Below are 20,874 nucleotides of genomic sequence, written 5' to 3' on the forward strand. Positions count from 1 at the left end.
AATCATGTCATCTTAAAAAACACAAAGTTAAAAGTTGTAGTTTCCGAAACTTTTAAAAGTCATTATTATCATTTTTGTTATTATATGAAAGACAGCTTTTGACTTTTTTCTCCCAGTTGTTCAGACAATCTCAAAAAAAAAAAAAATTGACGGTTCATATGAATTATGGCAAAAATGGTGTTATTAAATGAAAAATCCTCTTTCACCCTTCGGACAGGCGGCCTCCGCCACCGATCGGGCACCTATAAAAGGGCCACGCTTTCCCGGCATCAGGAGAGTTACCACCCTCATCTCTCTGTAACGTTGCTATTCTCTTTCCTTCTCACCCTCCCGTCATGGTGTTCCGTTCCTGGTTCTCCCGCTTCAGTCCCTCCTCTAAGCACATCGCTCGCGCACTCTTCGCCACCGGCGCTCGCGAACGGTGCTCTTATTCTGCTGAGACCTTAGCTCCGAAGCGGAGCGATCGTCGCTTCCCCTGGCTCGCCGTGGCGGTTGCGCTGCCATCTGGAGCTGCTGCATTCGACTTCCTCCATCGGGATCCTTCTCTGTGCGATTCGTCTCAGGAGTTGCATCGGTACAGAATGCGTTAGCTTTGAGAGCTTGGAACTTTCGGTCTCTTGTGGTTCTTGACGTTGATAGCATGACCAGAGTTAACACTTAGTTTCTTCTATTTTTATGTTAGTCCGTCTTTCTAAAGTTGTCGTTTCCGGGATTGAGTTTCAGCATCGAAAGGACAGGAAGTAGCGGGTTGGTGGTCCAAGGACGTCATAGGCGTGCGCCGCAGGAGCTCATTGACGAACTGAAGTCTATCTGTGATGTAATTAGTTCCTTCTTAGTTGCTTCGTCTCATTTCTATCTCTTTTAGCGATTTTCGTTGCGTATTTTGGACATGGAGCATGGTTACTATGTTGTCTCGGTAATGGTATCTTAGCTACTGAGCATGCAGCCGGTGTTCATGGCCTTTGACCTCACCAGTTTGGCGTGTTGTCATACCTCACGGTTCCTCCCACCTGGTGGAATTTCAAGAAGGGCGTTTTTTGTAGAAAGAACTAAAATCACGTGCCCATGAAATTGTAGCTCGATCTAACTGAACTAATGAGCCTACTCCAAAAATTGAACTGAAGGGAAACAATATCTTAAACCGAATGAAAATCTCACAAGTGAACTGCTGTTTTTTCACAAATTCTCCAGTATATGTCGCAATAACCTTATTATGCAGGATTTTGTTCACGTATTTGTGTTATTCATGCTTTGGAATCTGGGGGGGAAATTTCTTCAGTCCATGTTTCGGCCTTCTTGAATTGAAGTTCCAAATAGGCGCCCTTTGTCTTTCTGATTTCCTCCATCATTTCCATTGATGTTGTTTGAGCAAAATTCACGAAAAAGTACATCGCATTGCAAGTGAAGTGAAGTTTTGACATTCTTGTACTCCTGTCCATAGCAAACAGGAGGTGCGTTTGCTGCTCTGTGGGACTCCTCATTTTTGGATTGAATTACCCAAAAACTTTTACTCATTATGTTTCCTCTGCAGGACAATCTAACTTTTGATTACGAGGAACGGTGTTTTCATGGAAAACCCCAGAGCAGTTTTCATAGAGCAGTCAACATTCCTGACGTAGTTGTCTACCCAAGGTGTGATTCATTTAAGAAATACTTTCTGTTATTTTGGAGCTAGTCCTATGTCTTCTTTCGTGTTTCTGATGTATTTTGAGTTAGGTTGTTTACCTGTATAACTTTAGTTTTGGTTGGTGGACTATCCTCAGCTGAGCCAATCCAACCAGTTTATACCCTGGCTTAAGTGAACTTCCTATTTAGGAATAATCTCTGTCTTGTAATGGAGTACAGAAGGGTACACAAGCTGGGCAATCTGAGATGAGTTTCAACTTCAGGGCCATTAGTCGACACTATAAAGCTCCTTGAATCCTTATCAGTTGGCTGGGACAGATACCTATGTGCTTAGTGATTTGTCCTTGACATTTCCTAATGAGGATTCCATGAGAGTTTGAAACTGGTGGAAGGTAGTTCCAGATTTCCTCTGTAGTTGGAGTGGTATAGAATAGTCACAGAAAACACATTTTTTTTTAAAAAAACGCAAAAAAACACGAAAATTAAATGGCCGTTTAAAAAAAAACACGTTTTTTTGAAAAAAAAACGTTAAAAACGATTTTCCATTTTTTTCACTTTTTTCATTTTTTTCAGTTTTTTTAATGCCAAACAGTTCTTTTTTCATTTTCTATTTTTTATTTGTTGCAAATTTACTTATCTTTTGATGTTTGTGCTATTAGTTTCTCACTTATTTTATTTTCCCTGCATTTTTAGTTTTTTAAAATTTACCGTATTTTTTCCCTTTTTTCCAAGTTTGTCGTATTATACCAGAGAAAAAAACTCACCGTTTAAAACTCTGAGACGTTATATTTGTGACTATTAAATCATACCATCACTATTAAATTACTGGCCATCGGTCACTTGTCTAGTACATCCGATTAGTTTGACTATTTTAATTAGCTCATGCCTCATGCATGGTCCATGGCGGTTGTGTTTGATCATCATTTTGTGTATAGCCTATGGTCATCCTAATATGAACAATGTAAATTGCTATATATTATTTTTCCTGTATTTTCCTGGTATTGATAGTTTTAAGGTCATAGACGATCTATTTTGGAGCTTGGTTGTAGTTTTATTTTATTTTATTTTTTAGGTTCATTCGTTTCTTTAGGAAGATAGGAATTACCAGTGCTTTCTCAGTCAAAAGCCACAGTACTAAGCTCTTGAGAAGTCTAAGGTGGCTTAGTTATCATACCAACTCCCATGCATTAAGAGTAAGCATGATATGACAATTCGTATGAGAACTCATCCACTTTGACTGCTGCTATGCTTGCCACAAAGTTTAGGCACGTCTATCACAATCTTCCTCTTTACATTGAAGTGGAATTTCCAAGATTTGCCTTAAACCATGTTTCACCCCCTCCAACTCTTCCAAGTCTTTCGGTGACTCTAAATCAGTGCCGAAGTACTAGTTGCAAGTGAGAATCCCTGTAAAACATCTAGTTTATAGGTTTTGTATGGAGAACATTAAAGGAGTAGGAGTTGGAGGATAATTCATGAGTATGCAAGCATCTTGCACCCTGCTTCTATACTCTGGAAACAGAGAGTCTGTTGTCTGCAAGCAACAATCTTCAGCTGAAACATTTTTAATTAAATCCACCATAACGTTTGCTTCCCTCTCTGCAGGTCTGAAAGGGAGGTTTCAGAGATTGTTAAAGCTTGTAGCAAGCACAAGGTATATTGTTTTTGTCAATTGTGTCTCTCCAAGTGTTCATTTTGCATTCTTATTCTTTTATAATAAAGATGCTAGTTATATACTGAACCCATGATGATGTCAGTTCGGTTGTCTGCATATGGCCATCAATATGCTGCATAAATGTGAATAGGATTCTGGTCAGTTGAATCATGTTAAACTTATGTTTCTGAATGGGCTATTGGCAGTTGACAAGTTAGCAATGTTTTCTTTCATAGGCCATAGGTTTGTGGTTTAACAGATAGAAAAAAATATTTTCAGTTTCCAAAGAACTGAAGATTTGAAGTATTTCTGTACATTGTTTTCTCAGGCTACTTTCCATGCAACAGGTTCATCATTTCTTCCCTGAATCATCTTCAGAATGTCCTGCTTCTTCCTGTGGTCATCTAATTCCTCCATAGACAGTGAATTTTGGTTCATATACATTATCTTCTTCCTGTGTTTTGGGGTGTAAAGTTGTACATACTATGTGGATAAGAGAAGGTTTTAAGGACATCTGTCAGGTTCCCTCTGCCACTTCAGAACATTTATTGGTAATAAACCTTGTCAAGTTTGTTCCTTTTTAAATATTCCTTCCTCTTTCGAGATTCATGCATATGCTTTCTTTTGCTTACCTTTATCTTGCCCTGTCCTTAGGATTTTCTTGGGTGATTGGGTCTCAAACCTTGTTTATCCTTTCCTTCTTTATGTCAGCTTGCCTAGTCCATCTTCCCAGTCCATGGGAAAAAAAATCCAATTTAACTACCTCCAAATTTAAATTAACATTGTCTCTTTTGGCACCTTCATCATTTCTTCCCCTCAAATTGAACATGTGGCACCATTTTCATTATTTATTTTTCCAAATAGAAGCTAGATATTGATGTCCGCAGTCTAGCAGTTTACTGTATGTGGATCATATATGTTCTTTGGTTGCACATAAATGCAATTTTTTATTTGTAATGTCAAATACGGGTAGTACAAAGGAGTCATAGGGATGTTCATATGTGAAAAGCTTGAAAGTTAATGTGAAATGTCATCTAACACTACTATCGGTCACTTTTCACAGCATCCTGTTTCTCTTTAAGGACATATGTTGCCAGGTACTTATGCAGCATCATGTTTCTTTTTGCAAAATATTCTAATGAACCATGTGTGCATTCCTTGGATTTTTAGTGAGGGAAAACTAAGTTACATGTCAATGAGCAATCATGTTGGAGTTTTTATTCTCTTGATTCTGTCTTTGCGGTGCTTTTGATAGTTATGTTTTGGTTTTTCTGGTTAGGTTCCTATTGTACCATATGGTGGTGCCACATCACTTGAAGGCCATATTTTATCCCCATGTGGAGGTGTTTGCATTGACATGGCACTGATGAAGGTTGGGAACAAATTAATTTTCATTAACGTATTAGCTGTATAATTGTTCCCGTAAGCAGCCCCACGAACCAGTTGGGTTGTTGGCTTAAGATGTGAAGCTAAAGGATGTCAAAGGTTCAACTTATGATGGACCTTCTTGGTCCACAGAGCAGGGTGTACCTGGAGGTTTTGCATCCACTAGGGGCAGTAGTTTCATGGCTGGTGTCATGATTGCATCCATAAGAAATCTGCGTGAGTGGTTTCTTATTATATATTGCTCTTGCTTTAAAGTCCAGTTAGTCTTGCTCATGATATTTGCCGTCATTACTTTTTCCAAGCTTTACATAAAATTCCAGCTGTGCCTTCAAGTTTGATACTGTGTTCTTAGTGACACAAATTCAAGCAAGGCTTGTGCCATGTTTGCAGACCAAAGCAAGTACCCAACCCAGAAAGGTTCTCTTGGATTCTTAGTGCATACCTGGTACCTGGTTCCTGAATGAAGATATTTAGATGATCTTAGAAAGAGTTGTCTGAATCACAAGAACCTGTTTTATATTTAAAGTTGCTCGATTATTTGTACAGGATGCTGAACTAATGGTGCTTTATATCATTTTGCTCCTAAAAGTCAGGTGTTTTGTAATGTGATTCCGTGAGATAATTTGTGTCTACACCTAAGTTTTCAATTGAAGTCTCTGCAACACTCTGCTTAGACATATTTATGTACTTTTCTACAGTTCCCTGCCAAGTACCTGTTTCGGTAGTGCTTGATTTGATAGAACACTTTTATCTGTCTTCTGCTGCATTCCTTTTTATGGCACTTCCCATTTGGCATGCTTAGAATGGCATCTTATGTACAATCCTTCAGCTCTGGTGTTTTTACTTCTCCCCAATGTTTCTTATGCTTTGAGTTCATCAGATTTATGATGTCCAGGTCCCAAGTAAGATAGTCAAGGAAAAAAATGATTCCACCCTTTTGCTTCTATGCCTGATTGACCTTCTTAGACTTGCAATGTGGTGAATAAGTGTTATACATAGACATGCTTGAAGATGATAATGATAAATCAGTATATCTTTTGCAGAAAATCAAAGTGTTACATGTTAAGGACATGGATGTTGTTGTTGAGCCTGGTATTGGGTGGATGGAACTGAACGAGTATTTGAAGCCTTATGGGCTTTTCTTCCCACTTGATCCAGGTGAGATATTTTTAGTTTCATGTTCTTTTATTGATGCATTTTTCCGATAAGCACTTTCCTTCCAGTTGCTTATGTTGAATGTCATTTTGGATCCTTCCTGTCTAGACTTAACTTGGCTGCATATAGTTTCTTTAAAGGCTAACATTTCCTGCCTACTTGTTTCCATGTTTAGGCCCGGGTGCTTCAATTGGAGGCATGTGTGCTACACGTTGTTCTGGTTCTTTGGCAGTGAGGTGCTGCATATTTCTTATACTTCATTTTGACTAGCATCTCTCATAGTGACAATTTGCTTTGATCTATTTCACCATTTAGTGCCATGAATATCAAATATTGCATTAACAGTTCCACTTTTAGTTCGTGCTTGAACAACAGTAAGCATGCTATTAATTTCATCTATGCACTTTTGGATCACATAGTTGACACTTATGATGGATATACAATGTGGAATGGGTGGATAACAAAGAAAATGGTGTCAAAATTTTTATGTTTTGGAAACTTGGACAGTTCTAAACTGCATAGTTGTATGCTTTTTCTGGCATGTTATATGTTAAAATGCAGTTTATCAAATCTATAAGAAGACACAATGTTTAGTGGTATCATACATTTGTGAGAGTTTCTGTCTCAAGCTTTTGCTTGTTAGATGCTCAATGGCTTGTTTGATGAACTAGAATATGGCCTTTATCCTTTCCTAACACCTGGCAGTATGAAGTCCTATCCTTAGTTTCTGAGACTCGGAGAAAACAATTCTAGGCTTCTAGCTCATGCTTAAAAGATTGCTTCTCTTTTCTGATTAAGCCAGTGTTTCATTTGTAGGAAAACCTGACGTCTTTTACAATTGAAGTTTGAAGAATTCTGAGCGAGATTTGTCGTGTTTATCAACTTTTCTGTAATCCATAAAATAGGATGTAAGCATATACAAATGCAACTCAGATTTGAGATAGACATGGCAGATTGATTATTTAATCCTGATGCATGTTAAGTATGAAGTAGAAGTATATACCTTAGATGGAATCTGCTTCACACTTTAAGCACATTCAAATACTAATACTGAAGCAGGTCTTAGGAATTTGAGGAAGAAATGTTGGATATTCATGTCTATCCACTTAATCCATTAGCAAGTAGAACATAATCTTGGCATTTCCTGCAAGAGGAACTGGATCATCACTGAAAATAAAGTTTCACTCTTGTCAAGTGCAAGTTAAAAAGTAGTATTGCAATTCTGAAGAGGACATCATATAATGGCGTTATTGTAGTATGACTAAGTTTATCTTGTATTTGTTACTGAAAGAAAGAAAGGGAAGATTGAAACAAGTAAGGAAATATGGGGAAAACGAAATACAAGAATGAAGGGAGAGTGAGAAGAAGGAAAAATAGGGAAGAGAAGAAAGAGAAAGTTCGATGGAAGAACTGTCAAGCTCCCCCTTTAGTTTTAGGTTCCACTTAGTATTTCTTGTTTGCAATTTTTTTATCCAAAATTGTAAAAGTCATTCTGAAGTTGCTTTTGAGGCAATTTTTTATTTTTCTGATGCAAATGTTGTAGAATGAATGAAAGAATAGAAGAAATGCTTAAATGCAAATATTATAGAGTAGAACTTTCTTTTCTGCTGTATTAATTTTGTGACGTGCTGAGAAAGTTATGGCTTGCTTAAAGTTTTTCTTGCTGCTGGGTTTTATGAACTGTGCTACTAGATACAAAATTCACTTTAAGATAGTTAAAATACTATGGCTGAACATGATTCTATAGCTCAAAAATGACATCTATTTGTTCCATTATTGTCAATGGCATATTTTCATCATCTTTAGTCTCTGAACATTCATAGATTATGTGCTTTTTCAAGATCTAGTTTTGAATTCCCTATTTATTGAAGTTTATGAGTTAGTTTCAGTTTGTAGGTATGGGACAATGCGAGATAATGTCATAAGCCTTCAGGTTTGTAAGCATGCACGAATCAGCAGGCTCAGAACTATATAGTTTTATTGTTGTTGCGAAGCTTCTGCAAAGGATACAACTTTTTTAGTAAATATTGGTTCTTGAGCTGATGTTAACCTTAGATTCAATGCTTTCTTATTTTTCTCATATGGATTTCTCACTCTGATCTCTTTAGCAGGTTGTTCTGGCAGATGGTGGCATTGTCAAAACTGCTTCACGTGCTCGGAAGAGTTCTGCAGGGTATTCATAAATTATGTTTTTCTCAACATTGGAAAATTGATCTAGCATATATGTTAGGCCATATCATCCTTGCAGTGTTAATACGTCATTTTCAAATTAAAATGGGTGATATATCTGAGATTCTCAAGGCACTTGATAAAGTTATGCATCAATTACCAAATTTAGGAAAGTTATGGGTGGTCTGAATTTAAAAACAGGGTAGGAGAAGACACAATGACAGAGAGGGACGGAGAAGACAAAAGGACCATGGAAGGAGTTAGTTAAATCTGACCAAACATTGGGCTAATTAAGTATGTTTTGTCATCTTAAAGGTATAGGACAGTGGGGTTGTAGAAAGACAAAGATAAGCCTCAAAGGAATTAACAGCTCTTAATAATTGGTCTGGATGAAAGATTATTCCTTCTGTTAGTTGAGATACGTGACAATTTTCTTTCCATACGTACAGTGTCTATAATTTTATAAATGACAGGTAAGAATAATTCCGAGCATGAGTTTTGGATTTGGGAAACTTTTTAAGCTGATTTCTTTGACTTCCAAGTCCCAGCAAAGCTACTTTTATCAATTTAATTTGTCATAGAAATTCTGTTCAGTTCACATGCTGGATTAAGTTCTACAGTGTAAACATCAGTTGGAAGCTTATGTTTTAGCTTTTAGATTGGTTTCTCAGTTATTGTTTTGTCTCCTGCATTGCAGCTACGACTTAACTAGATTGCTGATTGGAAGTGAAGGCACCTTGGGTGTCATTACAGAGGTGACTCTGCGACTGCAGAAGCTCCCTGAACATTCTGTGGTATTGTTGTTCTTTCCTCTGTGTCCAAAAAGTTACCATATATAGTTTGGAGCATCTCTATTGGAATACTGCAGACCTTTTCCTTTGGTATGCTCTTAAGTCTTACACATTTTAGTATAACTGTTTTGTACTTTTCTATCAACAATCAGGAACACATTTTTCTCTTGAATCTGGATTTGTTATGCTAGTGCAACTTTAATCCATTTATAGATGAGGAAAACTTAAAAATTTCACAAGATAATCTCTTTAAAATTAAGGTAATAACAAAAAGTAAATATTTATCTTGATCATTTTGATCAAGAAAATTAACAAAAATGTTTATCTTAATCTATAAAATAACAAATTATAACATATCCAAGTTGAAAGGTAATCAAAACCTACGTGGATGTTCTATGGTGTGGCAGCACAAGCACATCTTGGTCCAACTCATATGTCAGCATGAAAGTATTACTTATCTGTTCCTAGAATATGTGAATTAATTATAGCTTAATTGATATTTGATAGCTTACCATATGTAAAGATACTTTTTTCAAAAGGGTGGATAATGGCTGGTGCTTTGAATTGCTTTGTATATCTCAACTTGTAGGCCAACAGTCAAATTGATCCATGATTCATAATTGGTGCACATAGTCTTCACATATTATAAAAACTATGTATATATATAGATGTAGATATAAATATAAATAAATAAATAAATAAATAAATATATATATATATATATATATGTATGTATATATATGTATGTATGTATGTATGTAGGAATAATTGTTAACAAATGGTCAATACACTCATAAATTATAGAAGTTGTTAATTTTTATTTTAGTAACTATTAATCAATAAAAGAAGCATTATTAGTGGATCAAACTGAATCATCAATCAAGGAGTCCCATTGTTTTGTTCACGTTTCACAAGTAAAAGCACATTTACAAACAATAAGTGAAACAACAATCAAGTCCCTTAACAACGAATACCTACACTGGTAAACTAAGATAAAAAAATCATATTTACAAACTAGCAAGGCACTTTTAAATGGCGTTGAAAAAGAAAGCTACTTTTGCTTTCCAGACAAAACTAAACATGGCCAAACTTGTACTAAAATAAGTACTTTGGACCAAAATAGACATTGCTGCATTGACTGCATCTGCAAAGAGTGTCTGAGCCATATCCATAGTCGCACTATCTCCTGCCATGTTAACATGGATGAAGACCCAAAGAAGAGTCAGTGTGACATAGATTGTGGTGACTATAGCTAGACACCCTTGAAGTGATCATATTCATTCCAATTACACATATAGAGGATTCTGGTGGCCTCTGGCCATAGAATGCTATGCACAAGGATCGCTCAATGTAATATTCTATCATAAAACAAGATTTAGATGCTTTAATTCACAGAGGGATTAGAATCTTTCTAACACACTAAACTAAAAATAGGTCATTGAATTTTTGATTACTTGATTTGAATTCCTAACTTATGCTCTATATGCTTATGTTAAATTCCTAGGTTGCAATGTGCCAGTTTCCAACAATTAAGGATGCAGCTGATGTTGCTATTGCCACCATGCTATCAGGAATCCAGGTGCTTCTATGTTCCATGTGCCTCTTAATGTGAGGATGAAATTGTTCCTAGCCTATGTGGATTAGCTTTTGTAGTTTGTTAAGCTGGATCCCTGATGATTAAATTTTGTTGGATGACTTATTTCACATATGGCCCCAGGACTATTAAGAAAACAAAAATGGGATATGCACACATTGTTATTCATATTTATTAATTTATTAGAGAGATTATGTAAGTATACAGGTATAGGTAACCTATATGCACAATTGATGCCTTTCAAGCCCTGGAAATGTTAAGGGAAGAATATGGCTTCATCACCCTAGGGAATGACTTTCCCTACAATCATTTTAAGCAGAGGAAAGGATTTAATTCCTGTTTGGATGACGATAACTCCAAGTTAGAAGCTTGAATTTAGCATTGAAATTAGATTTAATGAAAATCGGGCAATGTTGTCACCAATAAGGCATCATGCCTGATATGTATCACATTAAGTATCAGTCTGTATCACCCTACCTTTTATTTTCTGAATTTGAAAAATGATTTAAATACTCTAAATTGATTTTACAATGAAAACATAAAAATATAAAAACTTGAATTGGCCCTCTATCGTATTGGGAAGGGATCTGATATGCTCCAGCACCGAGTGATATTGATAAAACTCAGACGAGGTTTTTGACATATTATGGGCATTCAGATGTGCCCTTTGTTTATCTCTTGAGGCAGGAAAAAAAAATCATAAACATTATGCCTTGGATTATATTGTATGTCTTCTTCAGAAATAACAAATGTGAATAGCCATATCTGGCTGATGAATATTAAAGAAAGCAGGAAGCATAACAAATAGGAGTGCTTATGTGTTGTACCTTGCCCCAATTAGTCAATCCACTTGTCCACCTTCCTACCTAATTGTGCAAACTAGAGTTCTAAATGATGTGCCCGTGTGAAAATAATATGATCAATTTTCTAAACTTGTATCACCTACTTCAACATTTTCTTCATTCCCGTGTGTGTTCTCTAAGTAGCTATTGTGCGCATAAAGGCACAAAGTATAACAGCATATTGTTTGTCTTTTTATGTTCTACTGTATTCTTTTATATATTTGTTTTATAGTGTTTAATAACCCTTCCATGCACATATTGTTGCCTTATCTTTAGGTCTCAAGGGTGGAACTCTTGGATGAAGTTCAGGTTAAGGCAATCAATTTGGGGAATGGAAAAAATTTACCAGAAGTCCCCACGTTAATGTTTGAATTTGTAGGCACTGGTAAGCACTACTTAGTTTTCTTTTGGGACTGTCTATCAAAGTCCTACTACGAAAATTTTATTACAATTCAGAGGGGTTATATGTTATGACCTAGATAGCCATAATGTCTTCTTTATAAGCATCATTCATCAACATTCTCTAAAACACACGTACTTATTTGTGCAAGAAAAGCTGTGATGTTTTTGTTGGATGAACATTGTTCATGGTGGTAGCCTACTAATTTTTTCTAAATGCTTCAGAGGCAAACGCACGTGAGCAGACATTGTTAGTCCAGAAGATTGTTGGGGAGCACAATGGCTCTGATTTTGTTTATGTGGAGGATCCAGAGGCCAAGTCAGAACTTTGGAGGGTAAATTCTATAATCTAGATTAAGCTTTACCATGTCCAACTCTTTCTGGATGTTTCTGGTACTGAACTGTGAGTACGAATCCTTTGGCTAAATGGGTAATTTGCCTCTGCAAGAAATGCTGACCTTTAAATTTCGTCCCAGTTAGACACCAATATTGAACCACATTTGACTTGGCCTAGATTACTCAGTTCAAGTTTTTCCTTTTTTCCTGTTTCTGCTTTATTTCAGTTGATGGTTGCTTCTATCTGTTGACCACAAATAACTGTCTTAATTGGCTTCTGCTTTGTCTAACTGCACCTTTTTTTATCTAGATAAGGAAAGAGGCACTTTGGGCATGCTTGGCAATGAAACCTGATTATGAAGCAATGATAACGGTCAGTTGAAATGTCTACTTTATGTTTGACCATGACTTAACAAGCTAGCATATTCACAATTTCACATACTTCTTTGGAGAAAAGAAGTTGATAGGTGGTAGGAGCCATGATTCATTGGGGTTTGATGAGTGCCACGACTCATGCTACAGAGCTTAGACCAGACGTGAAAAATTAGCTTTTGCACTAGTTGCTGTCGATAGAAGTGAAAAATGAGTCTTCTGCAATAAAGGATCATTCAGATGATTCTTTATTCTAGTAATGCAGGGCATGAATGTATTTTTTTATAATGATGTGATCATCGCGGATGTCAAACACCACCAATTCTATGAGGCTCTAGCAAAACTACCATTTTATGGAGCTCTACCATAATAAAAAAAGCTCGGCCCTTTCCACAAAATGTTACAAGACGTGAAGACAATTCTATAGAACCTCTAAAAAGGCAGGGACCATTTCGTGAAAAGTCTTAATATGGGTCAGACATCATTTGCAAGAGTTGCAACACACCACTTTGCTTTGCTCCCTGCCATCTTTGTATTTGTTGACTGGTTTCTAGCATTGATGTAGTTGTCTTTACTGGAAGGGAGATTATAACTTATATGTGTCAATCATTGGCATAAGATATTGTTCTCGTGTTTTTATTGGCGAGTTCTTTTTGGCAGTAAACTGGAATGTAGTTCTCGGGAAAATCTCAAGAAAGTATCTGGAATTCAAAAAATTAAAAATTAAAAGAAAAATTATGAAACTATAAGATTTTGACTAATTTTCTTGAAAAAACATTAATCAAAATCCAAATAATTATTAAAAAATTAAAAGAGGTATCAAGAAATTTAAAATATATTGAAAACAAAATTTTCTGGGAAAAGGGAACAAATGCAAAAAAAAGGTGTGACATCTCATTTATCTTTTTTTTCAAAATATCATGGTTTTTCGTTTTTTTTTTTTTTGCTTTAAATTCCTTTTTTTTTGCTTCATTTTTTTTTTGAAAAAAAAACTGTGATATTTGTCATGGGGTTATCAGTTTGCCAATTTAATCAACAAACTGGCAGTCATCAATTCCTCTTTCTTCTGAAAGACGTTTGATGTCAATTATTGAGTTACTGGGGAATAAAGAAGCCAACTGATCATTTGTTTGTAGGATGTGTGTGTTCCTTTATCACGCCTTGCCGAATGCATTTCAAAATCGAAAATTGAACTTGATGCTTCACCACTGGTCTGGTAAATTCATGTTACTTTAATGAATTTCTCTCAAATTCGCTAAAGGGTTCAGCTACATCCATATATTAACACCTTCATCTTGTCTGCTTGTCATCAGCACGGTGATTGCCCATGCAGGTGATGGGAATTTTCATACATTTATCTTGTTTGATCCAAACAATGAGGAGCACCTTCGGGAAGCTGAAAGATTGAACCATTTTATGGTTGACACTGCTTTATCTATGGAAGGTATTTTAATCATTGAATCAAATGAATATAGCAAACAGTAATGAGAATTTAACATAGACTATATAGTATATACATTCCAGAGTGAAGCAGTTCCAGTTGACAGGTTTTGGTTGCAATTTGAGTTTGCATGTTGTTTTATGCCTTGCGTTGAACATAACATTTATGATTAAGCAACTGTGCCTTTCCTGCCTATAGCATGTCAAATTAGTTATGTCATTGTCATAAAGATGAATGGCATTACAGCTGTTACACATAATGAGGTATGGTATGGAGCACTTTCATGAGGCAACAGGTGACCAGTCCCATTAAGGCAATAAAAAATGAAAAACGAAAAATTGGGGGTTCGCAAAGGAGAATCATAAATTGCTTAACAATCAAGTACATGTATTGCATGTGAAAGGAGGTAAATGCATGTAAATTCTGCAATTACAGCTGTTTGGTTGATTGGGTTGTTAGGGTTCGCTTTATTGTCTATATTTTCTTCACAATTGAAATTCTATGCTAGCTTCCAATCAGTTGTTCTTAGATTTGATTTAAGGAATCAGTTAAAAAGCATCAGAATGGTTGGACGTGGTCAATTTTCTCTGTTATGAACAGCGACTGCAAAAAATCAAAGTCTGTTATGCCTATTGTTTTCCTGCGTATTAAACTATCATATCTGTTCGAAGTTTCAAAATTTAGCTTCAAATCTCCAACCAAATATTTGTTTCTTCCTTTCTTAGTTGTTCTGTTTTTGTGAGGTACACATAATCATGGAACTGTGGAATGGCTATAACAATAGCTTATATTTTCTTATGTTATGCAAGTGTTTGCATGAACTATTTGTTCTTACAGCTCAAGCCTTTCATTCTCCTGCATTATTTCAAGAACCATCTCCTAGTCTTAAATCTTTAGTCCTTCTTTATTTTTCCTCCAACTTTCATACGGACTACCTGTTTCTTATGGTTTCTAAACTTTCGTTGGCCTTGTACATTACTCTAAGCAGGGACCTGTACAGGAGAACATGGTGTTGGTTCTGGTAAAATGAAGGTACCTTTTTGCACTTTACCATGAAACACTTTTTATTTGAGTTTTAATCATGTGGGTGACAATGACAAATATGTTTTATGTTTAATTCTCCTGATCATTCCTCCTATCATGCTATTTTGTAATTTATGCTATCAAAACTCAAAAGATGGATGAAAGAACCTTATCCATGTAAATTATATTTCCTGGCCTACTTAGTCTTCAATGTTGGACTCCTGAAAAAGATTAGTTTCTCGTAATCCATTGGTTAATCGTGATAAAGCTTTGTAATGGTAAAATTTTGCATCAGAAGATAACTTCTTGTTGCATAATCACAAGTTCTCACACTTCAAAGAATGCACGACCATAAAAATAGATGATTACAGACAAAATTGCACAAACTACAAATATGGTTATGTTATAAGTGGTTTTATTCACATGCTTCCAAAAGAGAACCATTATATGCTTATTCAGTCATCTGAATTCATTGAGAGTTGGTTTGGATTTATGGTGAACCAAAAGGGAGATCAGTGGCATATTTCATCAAGGTATGTCCAAGCTGGAGATGTTCAAGAACATCAAACACTGCAAGTCAATAACAATGTAGAAGTTTGATGGTCAAGCTTGTCGCAAGAAAACCGTTGATTATAGTAGTACAAAAGAAATTAATGAAATTCATGAATACCTACATGAACACATATCTCATTGATTGTTGTCATGTCACATGTCAGAATACACATCTGTTATGCGGTGGATTTAATTTTCTCCAGCAGAATGGATAATTTTTGGTGTTTATAATAGTTTTGCAAACATCGTTGTACAAGTATAGTCAACTTCATCTGTGAAGTTTTAAGAACACAAGCAGATGAATAAGAATCTGCCTGGCCCCCTATATCGGACTGATATACTAATGCAATCTTAGTGCTACATTTGTGTCTATTCTTGCATACCTCTTAAGATTGAACTCTGCAAATTCAGCTTCATGTTGACAGTACAAAAGTGGTCAATTCTTTCACATTCTCTCCTTTATTCAGGTTCTAACCTCTATATTACTTTCTTTTAGTATTTTATCTATGTATGTTTGAGCATTATGTTCTTCATGCCTTTCTTTCGAACCCAAACACTTACCATCTCTTGCCAATGATATGTGTGACCTTGAAGTGCAAGTTTCTTTTGGATATATTCCTGCCAATCTTACAAACGCGCTAAAATTTCCCATTTTAGTATCTAGAGAAGGAGCTGGGCATCCAAGCGCTGAGGACCATGAAAAAAATAAAGACTGCTTTGGATCCGAATGACATCATGAACCCAGGAAAGCTCATTCCTCCACACGTTTGTTTTTAACAAGCCATTTTTGCATACAATATCGTTTTTTCTCCTTTCTTTCCCATTTGCAAGTTGTTGTTAGGCAGTCCTACCAGATAAACTCCAAGAAGGTCCCCTGCGTATTAAGCTCTTGATCTTCTTCAACTTGATGGACTGAAGTCCAATGCAAGCCTGGTGGAGAGAGCTCTTATTTTATTGGCATATCCTGTTGTGTTATTGTATTTGCAAAATAAATACTCTTGTACGGACATATATTCTCACAAAATAATTTGCATAATTGCTAGGCAATCTAAATCCTTTGTCAGCTGCAAGCCTGCATGTAAAAGTTGCCTTATCTAGATCAATATGAACCACATTGAACACTTGGACTTAGGGTCTTTTATGGCAGTAGGCTTTCCAGTATTGAAAGTGAGGTAGATCGGCTCATTTTGGCTAGAAAAGAGGGCTTGGAGCGCTCATTTTCTGCTGGAAAGTGAGGGGCTTTGATGCCCTCCATCTCAGACAGAAAAAGAGAGCCTCAGCCCTCCTTCTTGGCTATGAAACAGAGAGGAGATAAACCCTCAGAGGAGATAAACCCTCGGCCACCTTGGTCGAGCGTTTGAGAATTGAGAGTGAGAGAAAGTCGAAGAACACCAACCAGGCTGCCAACTTTCAAATATGGTATACATGCCTAACGCACATCAAACAGTGCTCGGACCGAACAGTCTACTACTTCTCCTCCTTGTGGAAAACATCCTTCCATGTTGGGCAGTTCGAGTTGCGCGCATACTTTTGTACATGCAACAACAAGAATGCACCAAAAGAGGTGGAGGGCATTTTTGATTTTTTTTATAAAACAATGGGTATTTTAGGCTTTTTGACTTTTTCTAAAAAAGTTTTTTTAAATTTAGATAAGGGTACTTTGGTCATTATACATCATATGCATAAGTTTTCGTGCAAATCCTGGGAATGTGAAAATAACGTGCTTCCACTGCTGGGCCCATCTGCCCTTCTAAAGACAGCTAGGTCCAATGTTATCTTATCAACGGAAGTCTTTCAACTCTTAAGCAGTAAACGAGACCCAAACCTACCGGAGAAAGTATGAGAAAGGAGGTTCCATTTGAAGTGGAAAATTTCAGAGGCATCGTCCGAGTTTTCAGCGATGGAAGCGTGATCCGATCGGATGATCCTTCTGCCAAGGTCCCCATCGAAGACGATGGCTCCATCGCTTGGAAGGACTTCACTTTCGACAACTCCTTCTCCCTCCAACTCCGCATCTACAAGCCTTCCTCCATCCCTGATCAGAAGAAGCTTCCCATCTACATCTACTTTCTAGCAGGAGGCTTCTGCTTTGGTTCGAGAACGTGGCCCATTTTTCACAACTTCTGCCTTCGTCTTGCCTCTCGTCTTCAAGCTGTCGTCATCGCTCCCGATCACCGCTGGGCCCCCGAATACCCACTTCCATCTGCAATCGATGATGCCTTTACTGCTATTAAATGGGTACAAACTGAATTTCGCATGAAAAATTCAGCCTCTTCTCTCATGGATTTCGCTGATCCTAAACAGGTCTACATATCTGGGAATTCATCTGGTGGGAACATCTGTCACCATCTTGCTGTAGGATTTGCTGCCCAAAATCTCTCACCACTGTCTGTGAGAGGATACATCCTGATCACCCCAGGATTTAGTAGTGAGAAGAGATCTCCTGCAGAGCTATCTTGTCCAGCCAGCGACCTTTATATTATTGAGCATCATGACTGTCTATGGAAACTTGCAGTGCCAAAAGGTTCCACAAGGAACCATCCGCTAGCGAACCCGCTTGGTCCAAATGGCAAGGATCTGAGTTCAATCAAGTTCTCCCCAGTCCTTGTAGTCACGGGAACTCGCGACTTGATCCGTGACAGACAGACGGCTTATGTGGAAAAACTTAGAGGCATTGGTAGCCATGCGGACATGGTGGTGTTTGATGGGGAGCGACATAACTTCAATTACTACAATCCAAAGTCTGCGGCTAACAGTGAACTCATGGATCGAATCAAGAGCTTCATGGCTGCCACTAGTGGCGAAACTTGTAAGTCCAGGTCTCGTCTTTGATCCAACCAACCTGGGCTTATGATCCCTCCAGAAGGCATTGGTGTGCCCCTACTTTTGTCCTCTCCTTTGTGCCTGGTTTGTTTCCTTTATCTTCAATGAAGGTGAAAACTCTTTTAAGGCCCTTTAGTGGGCACTAGATCAGACATGCAGTGATTGAGTAATGCATCTTGAATATTTATTGGTTGATTTGAATATTACAGGAGTCGTCTTGTGTCATGGTAACATTTGTGTTGTGGCGGCTGTCATGTTAATTAGTATTTAAGATATTCTTGAGATATACAAATTATACTTAAAAAATTCTTCACTTTATAATACCGGGACACAATATATGTGACAAAGATTACACGATATATGTGACAAAGATTTGAACTTAGATGAAGTGATGGGTGAAAACAAATGAATCAAACAATCAGGGAAAATAAATGTATGAGCAGGCAATGAGTTGTCAGAAATGTTAAAATATAAATATTTTATTCCCTCTTGCCAGACCATTACGCTGACACACTAGTCACTTAATTTCTATGTGCACGTGAAAATAATTATATTTTAAGCGACATAATTTGCAAAACGATTAATTGGTTCAAAGGTCAATTTCATTATAAGCGACCGATCCACTAATTAACAACGAGGAATCTATCTTGTACATAATTAACAACGAGGAATCTATCTTGTACATAAATTTATTTGATCGTGTGCACAAATGTATATGAAAATTTGATTATCTAAGCAACCAAATCTTCTTATAAAATCTCCATCCAAGTGGAAGCAATGAGAGTGAGCTGCGTGCAACACTTGGTGCTTGTAGGTAAGGCTGGGCACCAAGCCAGACTGCCGGCAGGTACTCGATATTCAGTTGGACTCGGGCCACGTTGGAAAAAAAGACATTGGGCTTAATAATTTATTTAAATTATTTATTTCATTAATATATATATATATATAATATTTTATTACAAATAATTATATTATTTTATATTAAAAATATATTTTTTAATGTAATCGGAGCGGATCAGCCGGATTACTTGTAGGCTAAAAAAAAAGGTGGGACTTGGTATTTTGGAAATTATTTAAAAAAAGATGTCCTTTTTTTAAAATTTTTAGCCTTTTTTTTTAATTTTCCAATACAAAAGTTTTCTTTTTCTATTCTATTAATCAAGAGCACTTTAACATGTGCACCAACTAGTGTATATAACCAGCTCCTCAGAGTAACTAAGGACCAAAGAAAGAGAGAGGGAGATGAAAGAGTGAGCAAGAGAGAGAGGGGGGGAGGGAGAGATGGAAAAGGAAGCTCCTTTGGAAGTAGAAAACTATGAAGACTTAGTTCGAGTTTTTAGCGACTGAAGTGTAGAACGTGCAGATGATCCCTATGCGAAGGCTCCTCTCAAAGATGATCTTGGCTCTGTCATATGGAAAGACTAACACTTTTGATCATTCTTTCTCCCTTCAAGTTCGCATCTACAGTCCTTCTTCCATTCCACCAAACAAGAAGCTACCCATCTACATCTACATTCATGGTGGTGGTTACTGTTCATCTTCCACAACTATTGCTACCATCTTGCTTCCAAGCTTCAAGTGGTTGTTGTTGCTCCTGACTACCGTCTAGCACCTGAAAACCCACTTCCGGCTGCCATTGATGATGCCTTTACGGCCATCAAGTGGGTACAATCTCAGTTTCGCTTTAAAGATTCAGCCTCTTGTCTCATCAATTCGGCCGATCCCCATCGCGTTTACGTGAGTGGGGAGACTCGGCTGGTCGAAACAGGACTTGGGACCCTAGAAATTTCACCGCTGTGCATTTTAATTACGCCAGCCTTTGGTTGTGAAAGGAGAACCTATTCGGAGCTGTTAAGTGCCGTTAGATCTCTCAATAACATGGAAAACTTTGACTGCTTGTTCGACTTGCGCTACGAAGAGGATCAACAAGGGAAGCATCCACTAGCAAACCCATGCGGTTCCAACAGCATGGACTTCACCTTCATCAGTATCCCATCAATGCTAGTAGTCGTGGCTGGCCGCGATGCCTTCCATGATAGACACTTGGCTTATGTGCAGGCACTCAAAGGCATGGGTCGAGATGTGGAGATGGTGCTACTTGAAGGTGAAAAGCATTCATTTACCTTGTTCCGCCCTGACTCTCGGCCAAGCACGGAACTTGTGGCTCGAATTATGAGCTTCATTGTTGCCACCAGCGGTGAGGCTGGCAAGACAAGGTCTCTACTTTGATCGAACTTAGCAGTCAAAATCGATTGTGTCTTCCTTTTCCATACCATACTCTTCTTGTCTTACATTTTCTATTTCTTGTCTTACATTTTCTATGTGTAATATGTGTCCGGAGTGTTTTAATTAGATGGAAATGTTCTTGTTGGTGTCTTCCTCTTCCATATCATCTTCTTGTCTTACAGTTTATGTGTATGTAATATGTGTCCAGAGTGTTTTAATTAGATGAGAATGTTCTTGTATAATACCCATACACGATATATATGACACTGATTTCAACTTACATGAATTGATGGGTAAAAACAAATGAACCAAGCAATCAGTAATTGTAGAAAACAAATGTACGGGGGCACAATGATTTGTCAGCAGGGGCGGAGGGAGGGGGAGGGCCACCTTGGCCATGGCCGCACCCCACCCAATTGAAAAAAAAAAAAATATTGAAAAAATTAAAAATCTTTAGTTGTGCCATGTATTGTTTGGATTCAAAT

General features: G+C 37.1%; 2 protein-coding genes and 1 pseudogene across 3 annotated transcripts; all 3 read left to right on the forward strand.

Annotated features, from left to right (window-relative positions):
• The first annotated feature begins 290 nt into the window (after positions 1-290).
• LOC116261303 (D-lactate dehydrogenase [cytochrome], mitochondrial-like) lies at positions 291-16,399 on the forward strand. Of its 2 annotated transcripts, none has more exons than XM_031640003.2 (18): positions 291-574; positions 724-817; positions 1,532-1,632; positions 3,232-3,280; positions 4,560-4,652; positions 5,710-5,824; positions 5,997-6,057; positions 7,718-7,754; positions 7,930-7,994; positions 8,688-8,784; positions 10,286-10,360; positions 11,494-11,602; positions 11,842-11,951; positions 12,263-12,325; positions 13,461-13,540; positions 13,638-13,768; positions 14,754-14,797; positions 15,998-16,399. In XM_031640003.2, the coding sequence occupies exons 1-18, from the start codon at positions 336-338 to the stop codon at positions 16,115-16,117; spliced, it is 1,683 nt and encodes a 560-aa protein (XP_031495863.1). In that variant the 5' UTR covers positions 291-335; the 3' UTR covers positions 16,118-16,399. The 2 variants fall into 2 exon arrangements, with proteins under 2 accessions (XP_031495863.1, XP_031495872.1); XM_031640012.2 differs by having other exon boundaries at positions 7,933-7,994; positions 15,998-16,394.
• A 640-nt stretch (positions 16,400-17,039) lies between these two features.
• Positions 17,040-18,394, forward strand: LOC116261314 (probable carboxylesterase 15). The gene has a single exon (XM_031640023.2). The coding sequence runs from the start codon at positions 17,180-17,182 to the stop codon at positions 18,170-18,172; it is 993 nt and encodes a 330-aa protein (XP_031495883.1). The 5' UTR covers positions 17,040-17,179; the 3' UTR covers positions 18,173-18,394.
• Positions 18,395-19,444: 1,050 nt separating this feature from the next.
• LOC116264295 (probable carboxylesterase 15) lies at positions 19,445-20,392 on the forward strand (annotated as a pseudogene).
• The last annotated feature ends 482 nt before the right edge of the window (positions 20,393-20,874 follow it).

This window comes from Nymphaea colorata, chromosome 1 (assembly GCF_008831285.2).
Source record: "Nymphaea colorata isolate Beijing-Zhang1983 chromosome 1, ASM883128v2, whole genome shotgun sequence".
In the NCBI taxonomy this organism is placed as follows: domain Eukaryota; kingdom Viridiplantae; phylum Streptophyta; class Magnoliopsida; order Nymphaeales; family Nymphaeaceae; genus Nymphaea; species Nymphaea colorata.